This window comes from Littorina saxatilis, linkage group LG2 (assembly GCF_037325665.1).
Source record: "Littorina saxatilis isolate snail1 linkage group LG2, US_GU_Lsax_2.0, whole genome shotgun sequence".
Classification (NCBI taxonomy): domain Eukaryota; kingdom Metazoa; phylum Mollusca; class Gastropoda; order Littorinimorpha; family Littorinidae; genus Littorina; species Littorina saxatilis.
Window position 1 is genome coordinate 5,258,288 of NC_090246.1, and position 27,987 is coordinate 5,286,274.

At 44.2% G+C, this 27,987-nt stretch overlaps 1 protein-coding gene and 1 long non-coding RNA gene across 5 annotated transcripts in view; both read right to left on the reverse strand.

Moving 5' to 3' along the window:
- Positions 1–79: 79 nt before the first annotated feature.
- On the reverse strand, positions 80–8,465 carry LOC138958056 (uncharacterized). The gene is made up of 2 exons (XR_011453277.1): positions 5,002–8,465; positions 80–4,910 (listed from the first exon to the last, which is right to left on the reverse strand). It is a non-coding gene; the product is annotated as an uncharacterized lncRNA (long non-coding RNA).
- A 150-nt stretch (positions 8,466–8,615) lies between these two features.
- The window catches only part of LOC138958058 (zinc finger SWIM domain-containing protein 8-like), a 45,610-nt gene continuing 26,238 nt past the window's right edge, over positions 8,616–27,987 (reverse strand). For 2 of the 4 annotated variants that reach the window (XM_070329108.1, XM_070329111.1), the window contains 12 exons: positions 27,618–27,891; positions 26,495–26,598; positions 25,602–25,791; positions 25,066–25,152; positions 24,317–24,600; positions 21,758–21,948; positions 21,278–21,544; positions 20,357–20,641; positions 16,028–16,376; positions 13,931–14,146; positions 10,767–10,944; positions 8,616–10,036 (listed from right to left, as the gene is read on the reverse strand). In XM_070329108.1, the coding sequence (XP_070185209.1) occupies positions 9,820–10,036; positions 10,767–10,944; positions 13,931–14,146; positions 16,028–16,376; positions 20,357–20,641; positions 21,278–21,544; positions 21,758–21,948; positions 24,317–24,600; positions 25,066–25,152; positions 25,602–25,791; positions 26,495–26,598; positions 27,618–27,891 (2,642 nt within the window). In that variant the 3' untranslated portion in view covers positions 8,616–9,819. The remainder of the gene's footprint in view (positions 10,037–10,766; positions 10,945–13,930; positions 14,147–16,027; positions 16,377–20,356; positions 20,642–21,277; positions 21,545–21,757; positions 21,949–24,316; positions 24,601–25,065; positions 25,153–25,601; positions 25,792–26,494; positions 26,599–27,617; positions 27,892–27,987) is intronic. The other 2 variants (XM_070329109.1, XM_070329110.1) reach the window with 2 other exon arrangements.

Genomic DNA, 27,987 nt, shown 5'->3' on the forward strand with positions numbered 1-27,987 from the left:
ACATGCATAAATGCACACACACACACACACACACACTCTTTCTCTCTGAATGACTTAAATAAGCCGATTTCTACACAAGTTTTGAGCCTGAGAGTATTTATTGAGGCAAAGAATGATGATTTGATTCTTAATGAGGATGGAAACGACAGGTACACACAATCTAAGCAACACAAAGAACGATCAATATTTCACAAACAACATACACTGATACAAGAACACAAACTGACAAAATAAAACACCAGCACACAGCACACTGCAGTTCATACCCTGAATCAAACTTATCCAAACACTTTTAATAAGAACAAGAAAAAGATCATGTTTATAGTTATGACATTTATAAGAATACAATCAACGCACACAAAAAGTAACCAAGGAAATATTGTTTCATCGTCTTAGTTCATATACAACTTTGCTTGGACTAAAAACTTGAATTCTCTGGAATTGTGAAACTTGGGAAGGGTCTTGAAATCTGACATCATTATAAGTAGCAATAGTGACATTTCCACATGTAAACCAATCATGTTTTATGCCCCAAATCTCAGGTGCTTTTCTGAAATGGAGCTGAAGAAGCAAAAAGCATGTTTGACAGAAGGTTCAACAATACTGAGATATGTTAAAGTTATGCTGGCATCAAACAAGTGTTTTCTCTTGTAGAATGTTTGTACATGTACTAGAACATCCGAGGTGTTCCTGGGTAAAATACATTTGAAAAGTTATATCTCTTTACCTCAAATGAATGACGCTGACAAGACATTTTTAGTTTAATGTGTATGCTTTGAAAAAAATCAATTCAGCATTTTACTTCTCCACACACAAGATGACTGCACAATCTGGTACATATATAAATAAGTGACGCACAGAAACATCTTTGTCTACCCCTCTCCATAAGCATCAGAAACACTCACACACAAAAAAGGTGACAGTCAGCCAACATGAATGGGACTGAATAATAACAAGAAATCAGATGACGCACACCTAAATGTGATAAATAAATAGTTTCGTTAACGTAGCTCCGGTCTGACCAGACACACAAACATGATCCACGTTGGAAACCCCACACGTTCAAAGCGATGAAGAAGAGACGCTACAGAGAGAATGGAAACTGACCAGAAGGGCGTGGCTACACACAATACACAAGGAAAATGTAACGAAGAACTGATACCCGCGCACGAACTAACAAGGACTCTTGCTCGCCTAGCACAGCAAAATCACCATAAACCAACAAAGTACAAGACACAATTGGTCAAATCAACACCAATTGGTCAAATCAACACCAATGACCAAACACAGTGAATGAAGTTGACCAGTTTACATTCGCACACAAACTGAATGTTCAAAATTGCATATGACCAAAGGAAAAACGTTTTGCTCCAGAAATGATTGACAGCAATGTTACAAATGTGCTGAATGAATCCTAACAAACTCAACTGCTAACATGCAATCAACACTGCTAACATGCAATCAACACTGATTGAACAAAGAAAAGCATTCAGCAACAAAAAGGTTAATAAAAAACGTCACAAAACCTGTATTCCTGAGCAAATGCTGACACCATTTCAATGTTTCGCATGATGAAATGACTGCAAGACTTGCTCTCCAAGTACCAGAAGAATGTTTGGCATGATGAAATGACTGCAAGACTTGCTCTCCAAGTACCAGAAGAATGTTTGGCATGATGAAATGACTGCAAGACTTGCTCTCCAAGTACCAGAAGAATGTTTCAACTCCAATCAATGAGAACACAGGTAGGACTAATCTGTCAAGACAAAAAGACACTACTGATGTTTCTTTCTTTTCTTTATTTGGTGTTTAACGTCGTTTTCAACAACGAAGGGTTATATCGCGACGGGGAAAGGGGGGAGATGGGATAGAGCCACTTGTCAATTGTTTCTTGTTCACAAAAGCACTAATCAAAAATTTGCTCCAGGGGCTTGCAATGTATTACCTTACTGGGAGAATGCAAGTTTCCAGTACAAAGGACTTAACATTTCTTACATACTGCTTGACTAAAATCTTTACAAACATTGACTATATTCTATACAAGAAACACTTAACAAGGGTAAAAAGAGAAACAGAATCCGTTAGTTGCCTCTTACGACATGCTGGGGAGCATCGGGTAAGTTAATTTGCTAGGTGTACACCCTGGCTACTGTCTTTGTAGAACGTTGCTCAATTAATTTCCTAGCGCTTGTTGGAGTATAAATTTACTAATAGTTTACTCTAAAAAAAAAAGCAGTTAAATTGCATGACAAATATTCTTAGAATCAGTGGGAGACACATCGAACCAAAAACGGAACGGAAAGCTTGAACTGAAGAAAAACAAAACCAATCCCTGATTTTAGCTTCAGACAAAGGACTGGTGTGTTCTTTTGTGAGAAAGACAAAGCAAAATTGTGAGGTTTTTCTTCAAAGAGCAAAGAGAAATAACACTTAACAGAGAGCGATCAACAGGGGTGAACAAAATTGTACGTAAACACTTAAAACCAATAAAAATGCTAAAATTCAACATCTGCTCCGCACAGACCGTATTTCAATGGAAGAGAAAATGTCACACCAAACAAACTCAATGAATCCTCTATATAATGGACAGAGAAAGGCAACACGATTCACCACAACACATCACACGGAAAGCACGTGCATCATTTAATTCTATGCATATAAAAAATCAATCATGACATAGTTTGGTGTATAGGAATAAACATCTGACATAGAAATTGGACATTACAAACGCATGAAATACACACACAGACTCTTTGTAGTATACACTCACACCATCAAAAACATGTGACAAAAGACACGTACAGTATGAACTCAACAAAACTCTTTGTAGTATACATTCACACCATCAAAAACATGTGACAAAAGACACGTACAGTATGAACTCAACAAAACTCTTTAACTTCACAAACCAAAACAAGACAAGAACGGTGTACAAATACAGAAAAAAACTAAACCAACAACCCTTTATACTTATCCAAGCTTAGGGCTCATAAACAGGTAGGGGGGGGGGGGGGGGTATAATGTGTTCTGAGATCAAACTTTAAAGGTGAATTCCCTCTCATGCAAGGCATCACGTCAGCCGCCACAGACCTGTCCAGGCTTGAACACGGGGAGCATCCTTCCACAGTGACACACACCAACCTTCACTGCTCTGGCTACACTCTGTGCACAGTCACACACACCAACCTTCACTGCTCTGGCTACACTCTGTGCACAGTCACACACACAAACCTTCACTGCTCTGCCTACACTCTGTGCACAGTCACACACACCAACCTTCACTGCTCTGGCTACACTCTGTGCACAGTCACACACACAAACCTTCACTGCTCTGGCTACACTCTGTGCACAGTCACACACACCAACCTTCACTGCTCTGGCTACACTCTGTGCACAGTCACACACACAAACCTTCACTGCTCTGGCTACACTCTGTGCACAGTCACACACACCAACCTTCACTGCTCTGGCTACACTCTGTGCACAGTCACACACACCAACCTTCACTGCTCTGGCTACACTCTGTGCACAGTCACACACACCAACCTTCACTGCTCTGCCTACACTCTGTGCACAGTCACACACACCAACCTTCACTGCTCTGCCTACACTCTGTGCACAGTCACACACACCAACCTTCACTGCTCTGCCTACACTCTGTGCACAGTCACACACACCAACCTTCACTGCTCTGGCTACACTCTGTGCACAGTCACACACACAAACCTTCACTGCTCTGGCTACACTCTGTGCACAGTGACACACACCAACCTTCACTGCTCTGGCTACACTCTGTGCACAGTCACACACACCAACCTTCACTGCTCTGGCTACACTCTGTGCACAGTCACAAATCTTTGCTGAAATAACATCATAAATGACACCAGTATCAATATGCAAAATTGATTCAGCAAACAATGTGCCACTGTGCACAAAGTGCAGCGGGACCGTTAACTTTTGGTACATGTTCAAGTGGAAGGATGATTTCTTCGCGTGTAAAAGCCTGGGCAGCTCTCTGATGGCCGACGTGATCATTCCCACAGGAAGGAACGTCTGTTTAACATAATATGAACCAATTGCTCTGTGGCGTTGCTGGGTGCTTAATGGTGTGCGGTGTGACCGGCTTGAAGCCATCACCAGTTCTGTCAGCAAGTGTTAGATGAATGTGTAATGCTGCAGAATGTTCAGCAAGATTCACTGTGAAATATACCATCAGCTGATGGAGTCGTGCATACGTTCACATTGTGACACCTATTCCAACCTTTTCAATACTGTCCCAATCAAACATACTGTGTCTTATTTGTAATCAAAGCTAAACACAAAATTCTTTCACTTGAACTTAATACTAAACAAAAAACATATGTTATGGTAATTGGTGCTTTTATTTTTTTTTAAACTAATAGATAAACCGTAGACTGTGTCAAAGTGCAGATTAGCACTCAATGGAGGCTTGTGTGAAGGCCCACTCAAATGTCTGGACTTCTACGTAAAACTTTCATTTTTAAAGCTAGCGCCCTTCCCGTACACACGATCAGGTTGACCACCACACAGCTGTCCAGATTTTTACCTGGGCCAAGACTATCTTTTCACAGACTTTTACCTGGGATAAGACTATCATTCCGCTTTTACCTGGGATAAGACCACCTTTCCACAGACTTTTACCTGGGACAAGACTATCTTTCCGCTTTTACCTGGAATAAGACCACCTTTCCACAGACTTTTACCTGGGACAAGACTATCTTTTCGCTTTTACCTGGGATAAGACCACCTTTCCACAGACTTTTACCTGGGACAAGACTATCTTTCCGCTTTTACCTGGAATAAGACCACCTTTCCACAGACTTTTACCTGGGACAAGACTATCTTTCCGCTTTTACCTGGAATAAGACCACCTTTCCACAGACTTTTACCTGGGACAAGACTATCTTTCCGCTTTTACCTGGGATAAGACCACCTTTCCACAGACTTTTACCTGGGACAAGACTATCTTTCCGCTTTTACCTGGGATAAGACCACCTTTCCACAGACTTTTACCTGGGATAAGACCACCTTTCCACAGACTTTTACCTGGGATAAGACCACCTTTCCACAGACTTTTACCTGGGATAAGACCATCTTTCTACTTTGACACATATCAATAATCATAAGCCTAGCTGCTTTCTGTGAGAAGAGTTTTTGCAGAACTAATTTCAGAGATTGACGTACCAAATTAATTCAACGACCAAACTCCCACTCTCCACAGGTAGCAGCCATGTTGTTGAATGTTGACCAGTGTTGAAACTGAAGTGGTCTTTAACCTGTGTAAACACCTGAACAGCTCTGTGGTGGTCAACTTGATCGCTTGCACACAGAGATTTGTTCAGTGAAGCCAAACTCATCCGACACAGAGGCTTGTTCAGTGAAACCAAACTCATCCGACACAGAGGCTAGTATGGATATGTCATGTCAAAATGGAAAACAACACAAATGATTCGCAAAACCAAGATGCACAATTTCACTTTTGTTACACACAACTTACCACACAATGAAATGGAGTCGGCCCTATGCATCAAATGTCTACGCTACCGGTACAAACACATCAAACAACGACATCCAAGAAGATTAACCAAACACACCAGTTACTAGGTAACTGAGAAAAATGTCAACAAATATTCATCCAAATACATGATAAAAACCATCAAAACTCTGTAGTTCACATAAAAATCAAATTGCCATTTCTACACTACTCAAAAAGCGGACACAGTAATGCAAATGGTAATGATAGATCTGTTTATTTACGAACAGAACCTTTCAGCAAAAGCACGACACAGAATGATCATGTTGATGAGAATCGTTGCATGGCCAATGAGTTCTACACTGTAAAATACAACAACAGATAGACATCTTTTTTTCTGTGTTTTTCATTATTTACTAAAATAGAATGGAAATGAACATCTGTAATGACTAAGCGTTCTTGGTAGCGATTATTAGAATGGAAATGAACATCTGTAATGACTAAGCGTTCTTGGTGGCGATTATTTGAATGTAAAATGTAGCTGCTCTTTTCTCATACCAAGTGACAGCCCTGGTGGCCTCCGTTCCACTTCCATGGACTTCTTCTTCTTTCTTCCTGGGCTGAAACTCCCATGTTCCCTTTTTGCACGAGTGGAGTTTTACGTGCATGACCGTTTATACCCCACCATTCAGGCAGTCATACACCCACTCCGGGGGAAGCATGCTGGGTATTTTCGTGTTTCTATTACCCACCGAACTCCGACATGGATTACAGGATCTTTTTTGTGCGCACTTGGTCTTGTGCTTGCGTGTACACACAAAGGGGGATAAGCCATTAGCAGGTCTGCACACAAGTTGACCTGGGAGATTTGAAAAATCTCCACCCTTAACCCGCCAGGCGGCCAAGGCCGGGATTTGAACTCACGACCTTCCGATTAGGAGGCCGATGTCTTATTCGCTAGGCCACTGCGCCCGTCAACTTCTGTCACTACTTCTGAACAAACTGAACGCACTGTGAAATGATGTAGGCAATGTTTCATAAAACTTTCATTACTTCTGAACAAACTGAACGTACTGTGAAATGATGTAAGCAATGTTTTGTAACGTTGCTATTTTTAACATTTACCACGATAAGAACCCGATAAAACTACCTCTGTGCCATCAACAGTAACATTTTCTTCATGATAGCATGACCTCATTACATCCCATATTACGCACACCACTCCATCATGTACACACAGTATAAATATTAATATACCTCACATAAAAATCTCTCTGAAATTAATTCCTCAAATAGCAATGGCAGTTACATGTTTTTAATATACATTTAAAGAAAAGCACATGAATAAAACGACAATCTAAAAAGGATAATGTAAATTCTCTTTCAAATTGAAAAGCATCAAATACCTGTACATCTGACTCAATATTTCAAATTCATGGTGAGTTAAGTCTCTCTACAACAACAAAAACACACAATGTCATATTTCTTTTCTACTTTAACTTTTTCCTACACACATTTCGTGAAATAAAAATTAATAACATTAAAAACAAACACACACCCACCCCTTGCTTCAAGGGATAATTAAATAACTGCTGACATTTGTGAAAACACTCACAAATATAAATACTTCTTTTCATTAATACATGTACCAATCCTTGTTTCTGCAAATTCTGCACGTGAAGTCAGAAGAAAACGAGGGTGTGTCGACTTCTTTCCGTTAGCCTAAAGTGAGATGCATAGTTCTTTCAGTGTAGTGTGCTCAGTAAGCATGATTGTGAATCTCCCAGCTAAAGTTAGAGGTAATGTTTACCAAACAATTCCAATCCCAGTTTCTTTTGCCTACTGCTGAAGCTCTACAATTGGAGCTGTTTGTATTCGCGCTGTCACGGCCTCAGTTTTGTATTCTCACTGCCATGGCCTGAGTTTTGTATTCTCACTGCCATGGCCTGAGTTTTGTATTATTACTGTTATGGCCTTTGCAGGGATGTTTGTTATCGGCCTTTGGTGAAACATCCAAACGTATTTCCAATCATTGCAGTCATTAAAACAGAATTGCTGAACTTTTTATGAAGGGGGAACAGTGATGCCAAGGATTTCCGAAAACTTTTGAAAAGTGCCCAAACTTTGACAGCTACTTTGGCAAATTAGTTGCAATAAGTTAATGTTAGCAACATCCCCACATTCGTTTAGATTGACCACAGTATTTCAACCCTGTCCTTTAAAAATATGCAGAATATATGAGTCAAGAAAAAACAATGCGAATTGTGTGTAACATATTCAATCAAAGTACAGACACACGAAATTCACCTCTAGATCCACACAGACAGTTGATAAGTCAGCTTTACACTGCTGTGACAAATCATGTCATGCTGCTAAGGTTCATCAACAACAGATAAGATTTGAACGGCAATGTTAGGAATAGGACAGATAAGATTTGAACGACCGAGTTAGGAGAGATAGGATTTGAACGGCTGAGTTAGGATTAGGAGAGCTAAGATTTGAACGACAGAGTTAGGAATAGGACAGATAAGATTTGAACGGCAGAGTTAGGAATAGGACAGATAAGATTTGAACGACCGAGTTAGGAATAGGACAGATAAGATTTGAACGACAGAGTTAGGAATAGGACAGATAAGATTTGAACGACAGAGTTAAGAATAGGAGAGATCAGATTTGAACGGCAAAGCTAGGAGGGAAAAGATTTGAATTGCAGAGTGTGGGACAAGATAAGATGGACGTGGTAAACTTTGTGTTCCACTCGCCTTTTGTGTGTTCCACTCGCCTGTAGTGGTGTTACACTCGCCTGTAGTGTGTTCCAGTGAAGAGGACAAGTCAAGTGATGAAAGTCACTGGAGAGAGAGAGAGAGAGAGAGAGAGAGAGAGAGAGAGAGAGAGAGACAGACAGAGAGAGAGAGAGAGAGAGGAGAGAGACAGACAGAGAGAGAGAGAGAGAGAGGAGAGAGAGAGACAGACAGAGAGAGAGAGAGAGAGAGACAGAGAGAGAGAGAGAGAGATAGAGAGAGAGAGAGAGGAGAGAGAGAGAGAGAGAGAGAGAGAGAGAGAGAGAGGAGAGAGAGAGATTGAGAGGGGGAGAGAGAGAGAGAGAGAGAGATTGAGAGGGAGAGAGAGAGAGAGAGAGAGAGAGAGGGAGGGGGAGAGAGGGGGAGAGAGATTGAGAGGGAGAGATCCAATGGAAAGAGAAGTGAGAGTGAAACGGACAGAGAGGGGAGAAAGAGTAAGGCGTTATCCAGACTTTAACATCTCCTTCACAACACCAAAATCTTGAATCCATCAAACTCTATGTAACATTCTCGTCATGCCACAAACTCCCGTGTCATACAACGCACACACAACGCAGCGACACACTGGTCAGTGAGCAGGGCCCTGTGAAAGGTGCGGTCCTACCCATGTCAACCATCATGCACACAGCCACAGGTTTCCATCCACTTGGTCACATACCAAGACTAACAGCCTGCCTGCTTTCAGTGCACAGAGCAATTTCATTTCCAAACTGATTTTGCAGGTTGACACAAGCGCCAGTTACCAAATTAATTCAGAAAGAATTCCCACTCTGCAGAGCTGAGGATTTGTGGTATGTGTCTGAGTGGAAACATGGTCTTATCCTATGGTATGTGTCTGAGTGGAAACCATGGTATGTGTCAGAGTGGAAACATGGTCTTATCCTGTGTAATTGCCTGGCTGGATGTGCACATGACAGTGATGACGAAGGATGACACCATTCAGGCACAAGTCAACACTGAGAGTCACACGTGGGGTTAAGACGGGGAATGACAGAGTCTGCTTGCTGTGTCTGTCTGCTTGAATGGTGCTGATGGTTGATCGTCTGCCACTGGCCGGGTGCAGATAAAACAATGCTAGCTATTCAACATGACTTACATCTAGTGTAAACTTTGTGGGACATCACCGTCTCTTATTTCCACACGTTCAAAGAGCATTTCTAAATAAGCCACAACAGACACAGAAAATGCATGGGTATCAGTAAAATGGTAAGACACGTCTAACCCCACCCTCACTTCAGACTGGGGCATTCTTAACGCCCGGATGCTAACTAGGCATGGCATACTCAGCCTTGGCCAATCAAAATGCAATAGTGATAACTGGCATTATCAACCCTTGGCCAATCCAAACACCATACAACTAGCCAAGCATGACACACAGAGCCTTAGCCTTCATCAGAATGACAACAGGGCGTGGCCTACTCAGCCTCGGCCAATTAGAACACCAGAAAACAGCAAGGCCTCAGCTAATCAGAAGACGAGGACAAAGGCTGGGCGAATCCCACTCGGTCCTAAGAGCCCAAGTTGTCATACGGTGCCGGTGGCCAGACCGCTGACGATGCGCTGCCACAGCTCCTTACGACAGGACTTGGAGCGGCGTAGACTCTGCAGCAGCTCATTGAACTGCACGATGCCGCCCGGCGCCAGGTAGAAGGCGTTGCGAGCCGTGCACACGATGCTGACAAACTCGTCGTAGTCCGCGTTGCTGATGTGGTGGATGCGTTGGTGAGCACACTGTATGAACCTGCAACATAGAGGTAAAATTTACATCTGCGCTATATTATATTACATATTTTATTATGTATATGAAAAGTTTCCTCTTCCATAAGAATATATCTCCACCCCTCATCGTTTGCTCTGCAAGAGCTTTCTAAATTCAACGTCCATGTGTAATCCAGCCATAAATCATTACAGCGTGGACAGGGTCTGATCATCTTTGCTTTGAAAGTAGTCACACTATACGTTGAACTAACATTATGCTAACCAGAACAGATATGCATCTGTAGAAACAAGGCAATACAAGAAAACATCTAGCCACTGACATCTGCTGACACTTCTGGTAGAAAGGGTTGAGGATGTTGGACCTGAGCTGACTGGACACACCACAACACAAGACGACACAACACGACACGACACAACACAAGACAACACACTGTGTCACTCATATCTGCAGACACCTCTGGTCGAGGGGGTTCAGGATGTTGGACCTCAGTTGGCTGCACACAAGACGAGACGAGACGAGACGAGACGAGACGAGACGAGACGAGACGAGACGAGACAAGACACTGTGTCACTCACATCTGCAGACACTTCTGGTCGAGGGGGTTGAGGTTGTTGGACCTAAGCTGACTGGACACACACCAACACGACACGACACGACACGACACGACACGACACGGCAAGACAAGACACGACAAGACAAGACAAGACAAGACAAGACAAGACAAGACAAGACAAGACACTGTGTCACTCACATCTGCAGACACTTCTGGTAGAGAGGATTCAGGATGTTGGACCTCAACTGGCTGGACAGGTGCACAGGGTTGTTGCGTGACAGGAAGTTGGCCGCCTCCATGGCCAGGTCGTAGAGGATGAAGGGGCTGACCACCGCGTTGACCGCACTCGCACAGAACTGCTGCAGGAACGCTGTGCCTGTAAATATTACCAATATTCTCTGGTTAGGTTTTCTGTCAACTCATCATAAAAGAACACTGGGTGAGAATTGCAAATACAGGGTGACCTACACAAAATGCAACCAACACAAATGCTAATAAATTCTACATCCCTACACCGATTTACTTCATTTTTGGTATGCATTCACTTCAGCTTATGCTGGACCCTGCCACAAAGTGGCAATGTATAGATTAACTGGTCAGACATTTGTGCAATTTCAAAAAAGGTTTCCAAATTCGGGGGATTGACTGAACAGAATTAGATTGGACATTGAGTGGTAGCCAAACTAACCTGATTTTTGCTCCAGATTGTTACCTTTGAGGTTATTCCAGATTGTTACCTTTGAGGTTATTCCAGATTGTTACCTTTGAGGTTATTCCAGATTGTTACCTTTGAGGTTATTCCAGATTGTTACCTTTGAGGTTATTCCAGATTGTTACCTTTGGGGTTATTCCAGATTGTTACCTTTGAGGTTATTCCAGATTGTTACCTTTGAGGTTATTCCAGATTGTTACCTTTGGGGTTATTCCAGATTGTTACCTTTGAGGTTATTCCAGATTGTTACCTTTGAGGTTATTCCAGATTGTTACCTTTGGGGTTATTCCAGATTGTTACCTTTGGGGTTATTCCAGATTGTTACCTTTGGGGTTATTCCAGATTGTTACCTTTGAGGTTATTCCAGATTGTTACCTTTGGGGTTATTCCAGATTGTTACCTTTGGGGTTATTCCAGATTGTTTCCTTTGGGGTTATTCCAGATTGTTACCTTCGGGGTTATTCCAGATTGTTACCTTTGGGGTTATTCCAGATTGTTACCTTTGGGGTTATTCCAGATTGTTACCTTTGGGGTTATTCCAGATTGTTACCTTTGGGGTTATTCCAGATTGTTACCTTTGAGGTTATTCCAGATTGTTACCTTTGAGGTTATTCCAGATTGTTACCTTTGGGGTTATTCCAGATTGTTACCTTTGGGGTTATTCCAGATTGTTACCTTTGGGGTTATTCCAGATTGTTACCTTTGGGGTTATTCCAGATTGTTACCTTTGAGGTTATTCCAGATTGTTACCTTTGAGGTTATTCCAGATTGTTACCTTTGGGGTTATTCCAGATTGTTACCTTTGGGGTTATTCCAGATTGTTACCTTTGGGGTTATTCCAGATTGTTACCTTTGGGGTTATTCCAGATTGTTACCTTTGAGGTTATTCCAGATTGTTACCTTTGGGGTTATTCCAGATTGTTACCTTTGGGGTTATTCCAGATTGTTACCTTTGAGGTTATTCCAGATTGTTACCTTTGAGGTTATTCCAGATTGTTACCTTTGGGGTTATTCCAGATTGTTACCTTTGAGGTTATTCCAGATTGTTACCTTTGGGGTTATTCCAGATTGTTACCTTTGGGGTTATTCCAGATTGTTACCTTTGAGGTTATTCCAGATTGTTACCTTTGAGGTTATTCCAGATTGTTACCTTTGAGGTTATTCCAGATTGTTACCTTTGGGGTTATTCCAGATTGTTACCTTTGAGGTTATTCCAGATTGTTACCTTTGAGGTTATTCCAGATTGTTACCTTTGGGGTTATTCCAGATTGTTACCTTTGAGGTTATTCCAGATTGTTACCTTTGGGGTTATTCCAGATTGTTACCTTTGAGGTTATTCCAGATTGTTACCTTTGAGGTTATTCCAGATTGTTACCTTTGGGGTTATTCCAGATTGTTACCTTTGGGGTTATTCCAGATTGTTACCTTTGGGGTTATTCCAGATTGTTACCTTTGAGGTTATTCCAGATTGTTACCTTTGAGGTTATTCCAGATTGTTACCTTTGGGGTTATTCCAGATTGTTACCTTTGGGGTTATTCCAGATTGTTACCTTTGGGGTTATTCCAGATTGTTACCTTTGGGGTTATTCCAGATTGTTACCTTTGGGGTTATTCCAGATTGTTACCTTTGGGGTTATTCCAGATTGTTACCTTTGGGGTTATTCCAGATTGTTACCTTTGAGGTTATTCCAGATTGTTACCTTTGGGGTTATTCCAGATTGTTACCTTTGGGGTTATTCCAGATTGTTACCTTTGGGGTTATTCCAGATTGTTACCTTTGGGGTTATTCCAGATTGTTACCTTTGGGGTTATTCCAGATTGTTACCTTTGGGGTTATTCCAGATTGTTACCTTTGGGGTTATTCCAGATTGTTACCTTTGGGGTTATTCCAGATTGTTACCTTTGGGGTTATTCCAGATTGTTACCTTTGGGGTTATTCCAGATTGTTACCTTTGGGGTTATTCCAGATTGTTACCTTTGAGGTTATTCCAGATTGTTACCTTTGAGGTTATTCCAGATTGTTACCTTTGGGGTTATTCCAGATTGTTACCTTTGGGGTTATTCCAGATTGTTACCTTTGGGGTTATTCCAGATTGTTACCTTTGGGGTTATTCCAGATTGTTACCTTTGGGGTTATTCCAGATTGTTACCTTTGAGGTTATTCCAGATTGTTACCTTTGAGGTTATTCCAGATTGTTACCTTTGAGGTTATTCCAGATTGTTACCTTTGAGGTTATTCCAGATTGTTACCTTTGAGGTTATTCCAGATGGTTACCTTTGAGGTTATTCCAGATGGTTACCTTTGAGGTTATTCCAGATGGTTACCTTTGAGGTTATTCCAGATTGTTACCTTTGAGGTTATTCCAGATGGTTACCTTTGAGGTTATTCCAGATTGTTACCTTTGAGGTTATTCCAGATTGTTACCTTTGAGGTTATTCCAGATTGTTACCTGAGGTTATTCCAGATTGTTACCTTTGAGGTTATTCCAGATTGTTACCTTTGAGGTTATTCCAGATTGTTACCTTTGAGGTTATTCCAGATTGTTACCTTTGAGGTTATTCGAATGACCTAGTATGCAATAACCAACATTAGACAATCAGTGACTTGAATACAGCAATAACAGGCAGGATCAGGGGCAAAAGTACTGACCTAACTTGACGGCGATGGCCAGAAGCCACTTGACGTCCTCGCCGTAGGGCGGGTTGCGGGCGTACTTGGTCTGCGGGCGGTCGTCATGGACACGACGTGCGAGCGTCTCCATGGCCAGCATACCCACCCTGAAGGCGGCGGTCAGGTACTTCATCTGGATGGGGTTGTGACCGTTTGTGACTGGTGGCAACGAGACGTTCAGCACCGGCACTTGACCTGATGGACAACAGCAAGGTTGCATGAAAACATTGCAAGCATCTGGCACAAGAAATCTCTGCAAGATAACAGGTATGACATGTGGCACAAGGTCTCTGCAAGATAAGAGGTCTCTCTCACACCTGACCACAGTGACTGCAGGTAACAGGTGTGATATGACATGAAATTAAAGGATGAACTGCACATGTATTGCTCACCTGCTGCAATGATCAAAGGTACCAAGATATGAAAAGTGCAAGATCAATACGATCATGGTCTGTTTACCCCCATACCTGCAGGTGCTACTCTGTGGCCAAGGAACATAGAGGACAAACATAACATATAAACATAAAACAGCATTGCATTTTTCTCATCATGCCAGCTCTTTCAAACTTACGTAGCAACATCCATTTCAATAGCCACTCCAGCTGCAACCTTAGCGAAGTGTCAAAAGGCTGCCATGTGTTCACCAATTATCACGCTGCAACTTTGGTCAAGTGTCAAAAAGCTGCCATGTTTTCACCGATTATCAGGCTGCAACCTTGGTCAAGTGTCAAAAACCTGCCATGTTTTCACCGATTATCAGGCTGCAACCTTGGTCAAGTGTCAAAAACCTGCCATGTTTTCACCGATTATCAGGCTGCAACCTTTGTCAAGTGTCAAAAGGATGCCATGTTTTCACCGATTATCAGGCTGCAACCTTGGTCAAGTGTCAAAAACATGCCATGTTTTCACCGATTATCACGCTGCTTCTTCTTCTTGGCGTTCGCAGAGGTTACACAATCAGTCCAGCACTGGTGATAAATGTTGTCGTTTTCTCCAACTCCTGTCGACTGCCGTATAGTTTGGTCTGCAAGGGAGTTGGTGACGGCCACACTTCTTTTCGTTCCTCATCTAGTAAGGGACATCGCTGTAAGATGTGTTCCGCTGTTTGGTCCTCTTGACCGCAGGCACAGGTTGGTGATGGCGCCAGCTTGAACTTTCGGTTCATGTGAGCATTGAGCCTGTTGTGGCCAGTACGCAGCCTGATGAGGTTGACTTGCTGCTCTCTGGACATTGTGTGGTAGTCATCTCTGTTTGTCCTTGGCCTCATCAATGCCTTGATGATTGTCTTCTGCTCACTAAAGCTGACACTGTTTTCAGGTTGGTCTTCCACGGCTCCTTCTTTTGCCAGCTCATCTGCCCTTTCATTTCCTGGTATCCCACAGTGTGCTGGTATCCACTGGAGGACAACTCTTCTGGTTTGTCTGACCATCTGTAATGCTTTGGCCAGCTGTGGGAGTTTGTCGTTCTCTAGGGCCTGAAGGACTGAAAGGGCGTCCGAGAGGAAGACAACTTGGTAGCAAGGGTCTGCGGAGTCCTGAACGAAGGAGGCGGCCTGCATGAGAGCTTCTGCTTCAGCTTTATAGTTTGTGTTATCAGGCTGCAACCTTGGTCAAGTGTCAAAAACCTGCTATGTTTTCACCGATTATCAGGCTGCAAACTTGGTCAAGTGTCAAAAACCTGCCATGTTTTCACCGATTATCACGCTGCAACCTTGGTCAATTGTCAAAAACCTGCCATGTTTTCACCGATTATCAGGCTGCAAACTTGGTCAAATGTCAAAAACCTGCCCCACTTATCAAGCTGCAACCTTCGTCAAGTGTCAAAAACCTGCCCCACTTATCAAGCTGCAAACTTGGTCAAGTGTCAAAAACCTGCCCCACTTATCAAGCTGCAACCTTGGTCAAGTGTCAAAAACCTGCCCCACTTATCAAGCTGCAACCTTGGTCAAGTGTCAAAAACATGCCATGTTTTCACCAATTATCACGCTGCAACCTTGGTCAAGTGTCAAAAAGCTGCCATGTTTTCACCGATTATCTTCACCTCCAGCACCACAAGACCCAGAGGCCGACTACTCACCAGAGTTGACGGTGTTGGTGCCAGGCTGTGTGGGACAGGTGTCAACAGCATGCATGGGGTGGATGTGAGCGACAGCACCTGTGGCAGTGGTGGGCAAGGTGTGCGTGGTGACCTGGCAGGTAGTAGGGTACACCTGTACTGCCGTAGGTACGCTGGACGCTAGCTGGCGCAGGTGAGGGGGAGAGGTGTGGTACAGCTGACCGCCGGCCAGCCCCGCCATGGGGGAGGGGAAGGTGCCGGTGAAGTGGGTGGGGGCGTAGGATGTGACGTAGGCGGGGTGCAGGCCGTGGGAGTGCATGGGGAGCGGCTGGTGGGAGTACGTGTGTTGGTGGAATGTCCCTGCCGCCACCTGCACAGGAACCAACACACACTGCATACACCACTTAGTCACTGCATGCTGGCATAGCTACAATCAACCACGCACAAACACACGCTGCATACACACAGGCCTGCGCACACACATACACAATACAATACAATACAATACAATACAATAAACTTTATTAATCTCTAAAAGAGAAATTGCATTGCTGAGCTTTTGTGTCCGTAATAAAACATACATAAAACATTCAAAAATAAACATTTGTTCTTTGTCATTCATACATTCTTGTGTTCTTATACATTTCTTCAATTCATACATCAATATTCTATCATAATTATGTACATACATTTATTCTCTTTTAACAGTCTGTCTTCAAACACACACCCACACACGCACACACACACACACACACACACACACACACACACACACACACACACACACACACACACACACACACACTCACACACACCCACCCCTAAGTCTCTTCATGCTGGCAATGATCCACAGACCCACCAACACCATGCCACATTTTGTGTCAAACATTTGTGGCTACCACTCCCGTCAGAGTTCTTACACCTTGCATTGTCATCAGCTTTTAACAACAAATCTTACAGCTACAGTGGAACTCCCTTTATTGTCTCTTCAGCTGATATTGCTATTCGACACTGATTCAAGTGTGTTTCTTTTCTCAGTTCCCATGGCAAGCTCCGTGCTTAAAAGGGTGGCTCCACTCTCAGTTCACATGGCAAGCTCCATGCTTAAAAGGGTGGCTCCACTCTCAGTTCCCATGGCAAGCTCCGTGCTTAAAAGGGTGGCTCCACTCTCAGTTCACATGGCAAGCTCCATGCTTTAAAGGGTGGCTCCACTCTCAGTTCACATGGCAAGCTCCATGCTTAAAAGGGTGGCTCCACTCTCAGTTCCCATGGCAAGCTCCATGCTTAAAAGGGTGGCTCCACTCTCAGTTCACATGGCAAGCTCCATGCTTAAAAGGGTGGCTCCAATCTCAGTTCACATGGCAAGCTCCATGCTTAAAAGGGTGGCTCCACTCTCAGTTCACATGGCAAGCTCCGTGCTTAAAAGGGTGGCTCCACTCTCAGTTCCCATGGCAAGCTCCGTGCTTAAAAGGGTGGCTCCACTCTCAGTTCACATGGCAAGCTCCGTGCTTAAAAGGGTGGCTCCACTCTCAGTTCACATGGCATGCTCCGTGCTTAAAAGGGTGGCTCCACTCTCAGTTCACATGGCAAGCTCCATGCTTAAAAGGGTGGCTCCACTCTCAGTTCACATGGCAAGCTCCATGCTTAAAAGGGTGGCTCCACTCTCAGTTCACATGGCAAGCTCCATGCTTAAAAGGGTGGCTCCACTCTCAGTTCACATGGCAAGCTCCATGCTTAAAAGGGTGGCTCCACTCTCAGTTCACATGGCAAGCTCCATGCTTAAAAGGGTGGCTCCACTCTCAGTTCACATGGCAAGCTCAATGCTTAAAAGGGTGGCTCCACTCTCAGTTCACATGGCAAGCTCCATGCTTAAAAGGGTGGCTCCACTCTCAGTTCACATGGCAAGCTCCTTGCTTAAAAGGGTGGCTCCACTCTCAGTTCACATGGCAAGCTCCATGCTTAAAAGGGTGGCTCCACTCTCAGTTCACATGGCAAGCTCCTTGCTTAAAAGGGTGGCTCCACTCTCGGTTCACATGGCAAGCTCAATGCTTAAGGGGAGGTGGGCCAGTGCACTACCTTTTTTTCAATTTTGAATGTTTTATTGTGTCTGAATGTTATTTTATGAAAGAAATGAACAAATGATGACAAAGAATAGTCACTTTTTGTATTTTCGGTTGCTGGTTTTTGTTTTACGCGACAAAAACAGTCAAAATACAGACAAAAGTGGAGTACAGGAGATACACGGATTTTCATCAGATGTGATTGTCACACTTCTAATTATTGTTTTATTTTATTCTTCTGGGTATGCTCTAGGGGATTACGAAGCAGATTTTGTTTATTATATTTATATTTGGAGTTAGGAACACTTCTTTGTTACAACTGTCAAACTTTAGGGTAACGCTTGCGAAATTATTTTTTGAAATAATCTGGATATGACTATAATAACATTTCAGCAAAATCCCTTCGTAATCCCCCAGAATGTTATATTCTGCACAAACTACAAAAGAAAATATTGCTCTAGCTAAATTACAGCCAGAGAAATCGCGTAACCCAAGACGTAACCGTAGGCAAAATGGCTGAACTGAGAAAAACGACATTGAAGATTGAACACCACAGAAACACTATTGAAACAGACATACAAGGACACAACTGTGTTATGAATGAACAGCTTAGTTTATTTGAATTGCAAACTACTTAGCCTTTAGCACGTCAGCAGAGAATTTATGCGTCCATCCCTTCTTTCCCTCTGTCAATCAGCATGGGGATACTGCCCCAGCGCAAAACGTGTATCAATGACCCGATTCTCGTTTGTATTTGCATGCGAGAATAACGGTATTTTTAACGGTAACTTACTTGAGCCAGAACGAGACTTATTTCCTTCCGTTATCTCGTCGATTTGTTGGTTTCCTCGAAGTTTTCTGCTTTTGTTTTTACATCGATACAGTACTTTGGTGCTTCGACAAGCAAGATGGAGGATGATGAGTTTGAAACTTTCGTTTGAGTTGTTTTTTGACAACAAATCGTACGTGGAATCTGAACGATTTACTGAGGAAGCTCTTCGCAATGAACTGTGTATCGCGGTGAAGAAAATGACACAGTTCGTCAAGACAGTGACGGAATTTACGAAAGTGCAGATTGATACAAACAGTTGCTGATCCAGTTTCGTTCGGGAAATGGCAGGCCCAGCAAACATTACCGATAATCTGACTGATGTTGGATACTTTCTCCTGTTTTTGTTTTTTTTGCGTAGCAATTGCTCAACTTGCTTGTCGAAGAGATACTGCACAGAAACTGACTCAAATTCAGCGCAAAGCAAGCCAGTGCTGAGACGTAAAAAGTGTGCTGCATGGCGTGTTCGGAAATGGCGACCTGTGGATCTGCGTGGAGATCAAAGCTTTCCTCTGTATCGGAAACACCGACAGAATCCAAACTTTGGCCTAGTACCAGCGGAACTACTTGTTGTTGCTAACCGAACTAATAACGACATTGTCCTCTTTCTTATTTCGAGCCATTGTTATCGTATCAAAGGTTGTTTCTCAAGGAAAAATTCGCTTTCGGTTGTCACCGATCGTTTGATGTGTAACCAGGATGTTGTAAAACCGAGTGAACTTCGGGTGTTCCCGTCATGGCCGAGAGTCTCTTCGGTAGTTTCCGTATGCAAAATTCGTAAGCTGAGCATGCGCACTCACAAAGTAAACTGGTTCCCGATTTCGGTTTATGAAACGAACCAATGGATGTCGAGTACCTTCCAAATAAGGACATTTCCGTTCGATTACGATTGCTGCCTTTGCAACGGACAAGTGGCTGAGTGAATGGAACATTCATCAAAACACTGATGTCATGTTATAGGTCAAGAGCTGCTGCGCAGTTTCGTATGTCGTGAATGCACTGTTTTGCTGAGGACAAAGCCGTAACTAGCCTTTGAAATGAGACATTTTTTGGCGGGGGAATATCGACTACAGAAGACAATCAATGCCACACATGTTCACATTTTGTCTTTATTGACAGATAAATAGGACACTTTTGACAAAAACACCGACACACATGGATGATAGGTATGTTATGGAAACATAATCTGCTAAAATACCCAAAACAGTGTTTTGAACGATTTGGTCAATTTCGCACTGGCCCACCTGCCCTTAAAAGGGTGGCTCCACTCTCAGTTCACATGGCAAGCTCCGTGCTTAAAAGGGTGGCTCCACTCTCAGTTCACATGGCAAGCTCCATGCTTAAAAGGGTGGCTCCACTCTCAGTTCACATGGCAAGCTCCTTGCTTAAAAGGGTGGCTCCACTCTAATTTCCACACACGGTTCTCACACTACTCAAAGAAAAAGGTGACCTAGTACTCACATAGTTGTTGGTAGCCATACTCACGTAGTTGTACGCAGCGGCAGGAATGTAGCCGGTGGCCTGAAGCTGGGCGGCTTGGTGGTGGTTGCCCTGAGGGAGGGGGTAGGGGAGGACCACCGCCCCAGCCAGGGGGGAGGAGGTGTGGGTCAGCAGCTGGGGACTGGACGTGGGCTGGGCCTGAGTGACCACGCCTGCTGCCACGGCAACCCCTGTGGGCTGTGTGTAGTGCACCGTCGCCATGGTGACCGGGCTGGACCGCTCCACGGGAACTTGGTTGTTCACCTGCTGGAGCAAAGTTGTGTTCGGTTTTATTTTCACACCCACAGTTGTGTTGAGTTTTACTTTCAATCACTATTTTTATCAGATACTGGGTGAAAAAGCAAACTTGTGTTTGGTTTTATTTTTACCAAATGGAGTAAAGTTGTATTCCGTTTTATTTCCAATCACTACTTTCATCAGATCATGGGTTATTTTGGTTTTCTTTTCAATGCCCACTTTCATTAGATACTGTGTTGTTAACCTAATGCAGCACATTTTATGTTGGCTTTATTTTCCATTCCCACTTTGATGAGATACAGTCCTACCTGTGGTAAACAGGCACTCGTGGGACCATCAAAAGGTGTTCCCACATTGCCTGAGAGGGAGTAGTGGGGGAATTACTACAAGATGGGACAAAACAAAGCAACCTTTACTGGGAGATGTCCTATCATCACAGGGGTCTGACATGACAGGGACCACAGTATTGCTCATTCTACCTGTGACACTGACCTGAGGCAATGTCACCACACGGTGACCCATTTCAATCACCTTGACTACCTGTGCGTGACACTTACCTGCTTTTATTTTCAATCACTATTTTTCTCAGATACCGGGTTTATTTGGTTTAAACCCCATGTGACAAATTCTACCTGTGACACTTACCTGGGACAGATTAGAAGCAGCACTGGCCATGGAGGGGCTGTCTGTGTCGCGTCGCTGAGCGTTGCCCACGGACTGTGAGTTGTTCCCCACCTGTAGCTCCAGGCTGGCCGGCCCGGTCTCCTCGGCCATCTCGTACCAGTGGCGCGCCACCTCGAACAGCACCTCTGGGAAGACTCCGCCTCCCTCCGCCGCTTGCTCCACCGCCTGGCACGCTCGCTCCAACATGTCCCAGCTCTGCTCGCGACACTGGTACAACGCTCGCTGAACCTGTCAACGGATAAACAACATAAACAACATAAACAAATACCTCTATTTGTCTCCCCTCTGCACTCAAAGACAGTAAAACTAGGCGAGTTAACGATCTCATTTGACAGCCTCTCGTCGCTCGTGTTGGATTGTGCAGTGCCAGATGTGGCTTAGAGTTACGTTAACGTTAACCACAAGTGACTTGAAGTCTGTATTCTTGCAGACGCCTCTTACCTCGGAGGGGTTGAGGGCGTGAGAGTGAGGCAGGCACGACAGAGCAAGCTCTGCGGCCACACGCACCATGGTGGGGTCACGACCTCTGGAGGCCCGATCGGCAAGGGAAGCGACCTCAGGAGGAGTGAGATGTCCCTCCCAGGTGTCGATGATGATACGCACTGCTGCACTGCCGATCTCCATGGCTTGGCCTGGTGGGAAATGGAGCATAATAATAATAATAATAATAATAAAGAATGTTCTATTTTTATTATAATTCTCAGCAATATTTGGTTACAAAAATGTTTTCCATTTATTTTCTTTGCTTTCTAACACTACTGGTCTACATACATAGAGAATACTACATGGCTTGCTGTGTCGTACCAGATTTATCCGAGTTGTTTTTTTAAATTGTGAACTGCGAGCGAAAGCGAGCTGTTCATTATTTGAAAAAGCAACGAGTGTAAATCTGGTACGACACAGCAAGCCATGTAGTATTCTGTTTATCCTACATTATATACTTCTGTGCCAGATCTAACTAAAAGTCACCAACAGCGCTATTGCCTTTGGATCAACCCGCTTTAGAACTTCAAACCACTTTACTCAATTTGACATTCATTCCTCCGCCATGACACACACTCTCAAACTAGGACAAAGTAGTTCGCCTTTGTTAACACTGTTAAGTTTAATATTGAACATTGATGAAATAAATTCGAAGAACGAAATCATGGTCACTTCAAAATATACCAGATAAAAAGAAAAGCAGTGGCCACAGGATAAAAGAAACCAAATGGAACAACAACAGCAAAGCATATCCTTCTGCGATAGGATGACAGTCAAGTCAGAGCCAGGCGGGTCAACAGCTTTCAGATGGTCACTTCTCGGTTTGGTGACTGCACAAATATTGGTTGATGTTGATGGTACCAACGTGCACAGGCCCTGCAAACAGTGTTGTTAGCGTTTGCTGGGATGTGATTGAGGCAGTGGCAGTGGAGACGGCTGGAGTTGAAGTGGCCGATGCGGGCGAAACCAATGTGTCGTCTGCCGACACTGGCGACAGCTCCGAGACCGGTGCAGTGCCGTTTAGTATCACACTGAAGCCACGGTGTTCCTCTTGAGAAATGCTGCTGTAATTGTTAATACTCTGGACGTTTTTGTGCCAAGATAGCTGCATTATTTTGGTCGGAGGAACGTTATTCTCGGAAAGTTTCTGCACTAGGAACTTGCGTGCAGAGTGGTTGGTGTAGATCTACCTCGGGTTGATGATCCCAGCTTTTCTGCACATGTTTTTCATGGTTGCTGACAACTTGTTGACGCCGACAGGTTGGCGCTTGAACCATGGACATTCTTCAGATGCAACTTTTGTGTTTGTTGCACAATAGAAGGGGGAACTTGTCTCGGAGTAACCTTTTGGTCGGAGAGCTGCGTATGTTTTGTAAACTGCGACAGGGCAGCGCTCATCGTTCGACGCCCAAGCTTTCGGACAGACATCACGCACAGACTTTGGATTGTCGCCCTGGCATGTTTTGGATTGTCTTTCGCAAAATTGGAGATATTCTCTGCCATTACTGTCTTCATGTAAGGACACGTCTCCCCACTGCATGTGCCTGTGAGGAGTCACGCTCGGCTGCGCAGATCAAAGTTGACTGTGTTTTGCCACCACAGAGTATTCAGGATTGCTTCTGGATCTGCGACTCGGAGCTGTTTTGTCTGCCACAGCTTGTCAACATCTTCATGTTTCAGCGGTTGACCCCTGTTAGGTAAGTTGCCACAATTAACCTTCCTGTTTAACAATCTTCTGCTTTGTCTTCACGACTTCTCTCAGTTAACGGATGCACAGTACTTTTTAGACTTCAACTGTCGATGGATGCTGCTAAGAAGGCCCCTCAGCGTGGATGGTTTATACTCTTTGCCATCCGGTTTTTTCAAACTCATGAAAAAAGAGCAGAGAATTTTGCATAATTCTTGTGGTTGGATGGTGCTAATCACGCCTAATGTTTCTTTTGTCCCCGTGTTTCGCCATAAACGTCGATAGGCGACGTATATATCGTAAACCGTTTTTCGGAGAGTGTTCTTGTTCTTGTTTGTCTGAACGAATGAGTCTATTGGAGAAAAATCATAAATCATGGATGACTCACTCTTTTCTTCATCGACTTCGTCATTCGCGTCATCACCAAACATGTCTTCGAACAGCTCATCACTCAAAAATTCGTTCAGTGTTGACAAATCGGTTTTCGTGGCAGTTGCCATTTTGTTGCAAAAGTAGTTCTTCATGAATGTGTAATTACTAATTTACATAGCTTGACCTTCCGGTTGATCCCATGTACTACTAATTTACATAGCTTGACCTTCCGGTTGACCTCATTTACATGATATACACACGTGTGATTTGAACGATTTTTATCTCACGGGTATCTCTCTCACGTATGTAGGATAAAGTGCAGTATCATGGCTCCTTACCTGATATCCAGGACACGTGAAAAGAACAGATCCTGGACAGCCGGTTTGACGTTTAACACTAACGATCTACAAACAATACGATAACAATGAAATCCACAGTGCAGTTTGACAACCCCTTACCTGAGATCCATGAGACGTGAGAAGAGTACGTCCTGGACAACCAGTTGGGTGCCACACAGTTGCTGAGCCCCAGGGCGTAGAGTCCGATCTGGAAGGCACAGAGGTGCAGGTGGCGGTGGGGGCCGGTGTGTGGCGTGGAGGACGAGGGCTGTGTGAAGAGAGAGGTGGCGCTGCTGCCACCCGCCTTCAGAAGCACGGTCTTGGCCAGCTCGAACATGAAGTGAGCCGACGCCTCGCTCGGCTGGTTGGGGACGGTCGGCATGATGCGGGTCTTGCCTTTGTACCTGTAGTGTCGTTAAACAAGGTCAGCTTTTTGCAGAGTCAGGCTGATCCAGTACAAGCTATCTGTTATGCATGCCGAAGGAAACAGAGGAAGCAGCTACAAAGGACAGAGACATAAGATAAGATCAAGAAAGATGGCAGCATTGAGCAGCACTAGGCGGGAAGATAGCTCATTCGGTAGCGGCGCTGGCTTGAAACCAGTTGTCGCTTTCGGTGAGGGTTTAATTCCCAGAGTCAACTTTGCGCAGACTCTCCTCAGTGTCTTAACATCTCCGTGTGCAGGCTTGCTCACGATAAAGATCCCAAGTTCACAGCGAAAGTCTCAGGGCTTGCAAACATGAATACATGCATATAGGGTGAAAAAAAAAATTGGGTTGAGCCGTACTGTATGGCAGTGAGAAAACAGCGCCAATTTGCATGAGGGTAACCTAAGTGGATGAAACGATAAAGATACTTGCATCACTGACCTGAGGCCCTTGATGCCGGTGGATGACATCCTGTTGTCGGCCAACAACTGCTGGGGCAACATGCGCGCCATGTAGGGTGTCAGGGGACTGCACACACACACATATCAGATATTGTTGCATGCATTTTCTTCATTCAGTTTTCATAGTTACTCACAGGATACAACCTTCCTGTGCTCATTCATAAAACCGCTTTTTCTTACACTGCTAAACTCTGGTCCATGTCATCATGTGATTCACGCAGCTGTAGTTCTCACACTTCTAAACATCTCCTTACTCTGAAATAAGTGCAGCTCCAATAGGCCGTTACATACACTGGCCGCCCGTAGCATGGTCCCAAATCTTTGCTATAAAACTTTTGTAATCTGCTGCGACCTCTTTTTTTGAAGTCGAGCACCTCATTGCTGCGATGCAATATTCTGGACTCTGATCTCATTTCTTACAAAAGAGTATCCCAGCATGCTGTCTGCTGATTTTTATGACAAATCACATGTAACATTTTCCAAGTTACAGTCTGTAAACCCCACACAATCTCTGACCTCTCGTTATCTCTGTGCGTTGTCCTGGCAACCTTGTCGCCGGAGCTGGAGGACCCCAGGGAGTCGCTCTCCCCACTGCTGCCGCTGTCCGACCCCGGCCCCTGGTGCTTGCCGAAGTTACGGCGAATCAGGGTGGGGGAGTTGTCGCTGGACGTCGTCTCGGGGGCGCTGCTGTCAATACTCGCCATGCCTGCAACCACACATGACACAATATTTTTTTAATTTCTGTAACCTTGGTATAAATTCTCGCCTCACCTCACCCCTCTCTTTTCATTGTCATAACTTTATGTTCTATTGCTGGGAAATTGGGGTCCATTCCTCCCAGTGGAAAGCTGGAAGCAACAGAGTGGCGCTACCCAGGTGTGTGCGTGTTTGATGTAATCAGCCACCTGCACTCATGGCAGATATCTTTTACGTAGCACAGTGGATTGGAACCGGTGACATTAGGATGACAAGTCCAGTGCTCGACCAAATGAGCTACCGGGCCCGGGCCCCCTTATTTATTGTCCATACAATTCAATAATGGATGGAAACATGTGGTTCGTCTGCTTGTTGCTCCACAACATGCACCCTTAGGGGTATCACATAGCGTCAGCAGTTGGTGAACATTCAAAACTTGTTACAAATGGCCAACACAAATTTATGGTAGTTTTGTCAGAGCTGCCAAATGTTTGCTGGGTAAGGGCAAGGGCCACCAAGGACTGCCCAATACTTTGAGGTCCATGTTGGCAATTTGTCCAAAGGAGACCAATCCTAGCAATACCATGAACCTGTTTATTTGTGTGTCTATGCTTTTGTTAATACAATACTGGCCACACAAGCAGTCTTGTCTCTCGCATAATAGGCCAAATCAGGACCCCATTTGTAAACGAAACTGAACATGCATTACTCACCTTGTGACGGTTTCTTCTTCATGCCCAGGCAGCGTATCTTTGCCTCCAGAGCCTTGAGATCGTCGCCCTCCTCCTCGAGGGCAGAGCTGTCCGTGTCCTTGCCACTGTAACACACACACCAAGTTCACACTGTCACATCTATTGTTACCAGATCTGGTTTAAACTGCTGATTCTGTTAAAAGCATCCTCTTACAAAGCTGAAGATTGACAGCACTAACTTGTCTCTTACAAAGCTGAAGATTGACAGCACTAACTTGTCTCTTACAAAGCTGAAGATTGACAGCACTAACTTGTCTCTTACAAAGCTGAAGATTGACAGCACTAACTTGTCTCTTACAAAGCTGAAGATTGACAGCACTAACTTGTCTCTTACAAAGCTGAAGATTGACAGCACTAACTTGTCTCTTACAAAGCTGAAGATTGACAGCACTAACTTGTCTCTTACAAAGCTGAAGATTGACAGCACTAACTTGTCTCTTACAAAGCTGAAGATTGACAGCACTAACTTGTCTCTTACAAAGCTGAAGATTGACAGCACTAACTTGTCTCTTACAAAGCTGAAGATTGACAGCACTAACTTGTCTCTTACAAAGCTGAAGATTGACAGCACTAACTTGTCCATGGAATAAGACCTCCACAAATCTTACAAAATTAGGTCTTAAAAAGGAGGGAGCTTTCAATTGGGGCTTAATTTACACAGGATTTGAGTAGAAAGTCTGAGCTAACTGGGTCTTAAAAGGGAGGGAGACTTAAATTGGGGGGTCTTAAAAGGGGGGTTCCACTGTAGCAGCCTCAAGAGATAAGTGAAGCTGAGATGAGTCCAGTCTGTAGGACTGTGTCAGTAACTACCTCACTAGCTGTAGCAAGACACCCATTATAAACACCACCGTTTACTGGGAAAAGCTTTGAGCATCCCTGAATAGGGAATCTCAGTGAAGCTCAATTATTTATCAGAGGCATATTGCAGCATCTTTCAAATCTATTAGGAAAACCACCAATTACTGTGAAAAGCTTTGTTTGAGCATCCCTAAACAAGGAATCTCCTTAACATACGGTGAAGCTCCATCATTTATGTGAGATGTGTTGCAGAATCTTTCAAACTGTCGAGAGTAAGTGCACTCACCTGTTATACCTGAGGGAGTAGGTGGTTTTGGGTCGGGCCCCACCGTTGCCGTTGTTGCTGCCGCTGACGATTCCGCTGGTGCTGCCGCTGTTGCTGGAGGGGAGGGACTGGGTGGGGGTGACGTCGTTACTGGACTCCGTGTCCATGCCCCCCTCTCCCCCCAACACCTCCCGCCCCGAGTGACCCCCACCCATGGCCCCGTGTGAGCGGTGGGTGGCGACACCTGGTGAGGGGTGCATGGCAGCGCCCGATACAGACGACGCCAAGAAACTGCCTGCAGACAACAGGAAGAAACAAGTCGCGTAAGGCGAAAATACAACATTTAGTCAAGTAGCTGTCGAACTCACAGAATGAAACTGAACGCAATGCC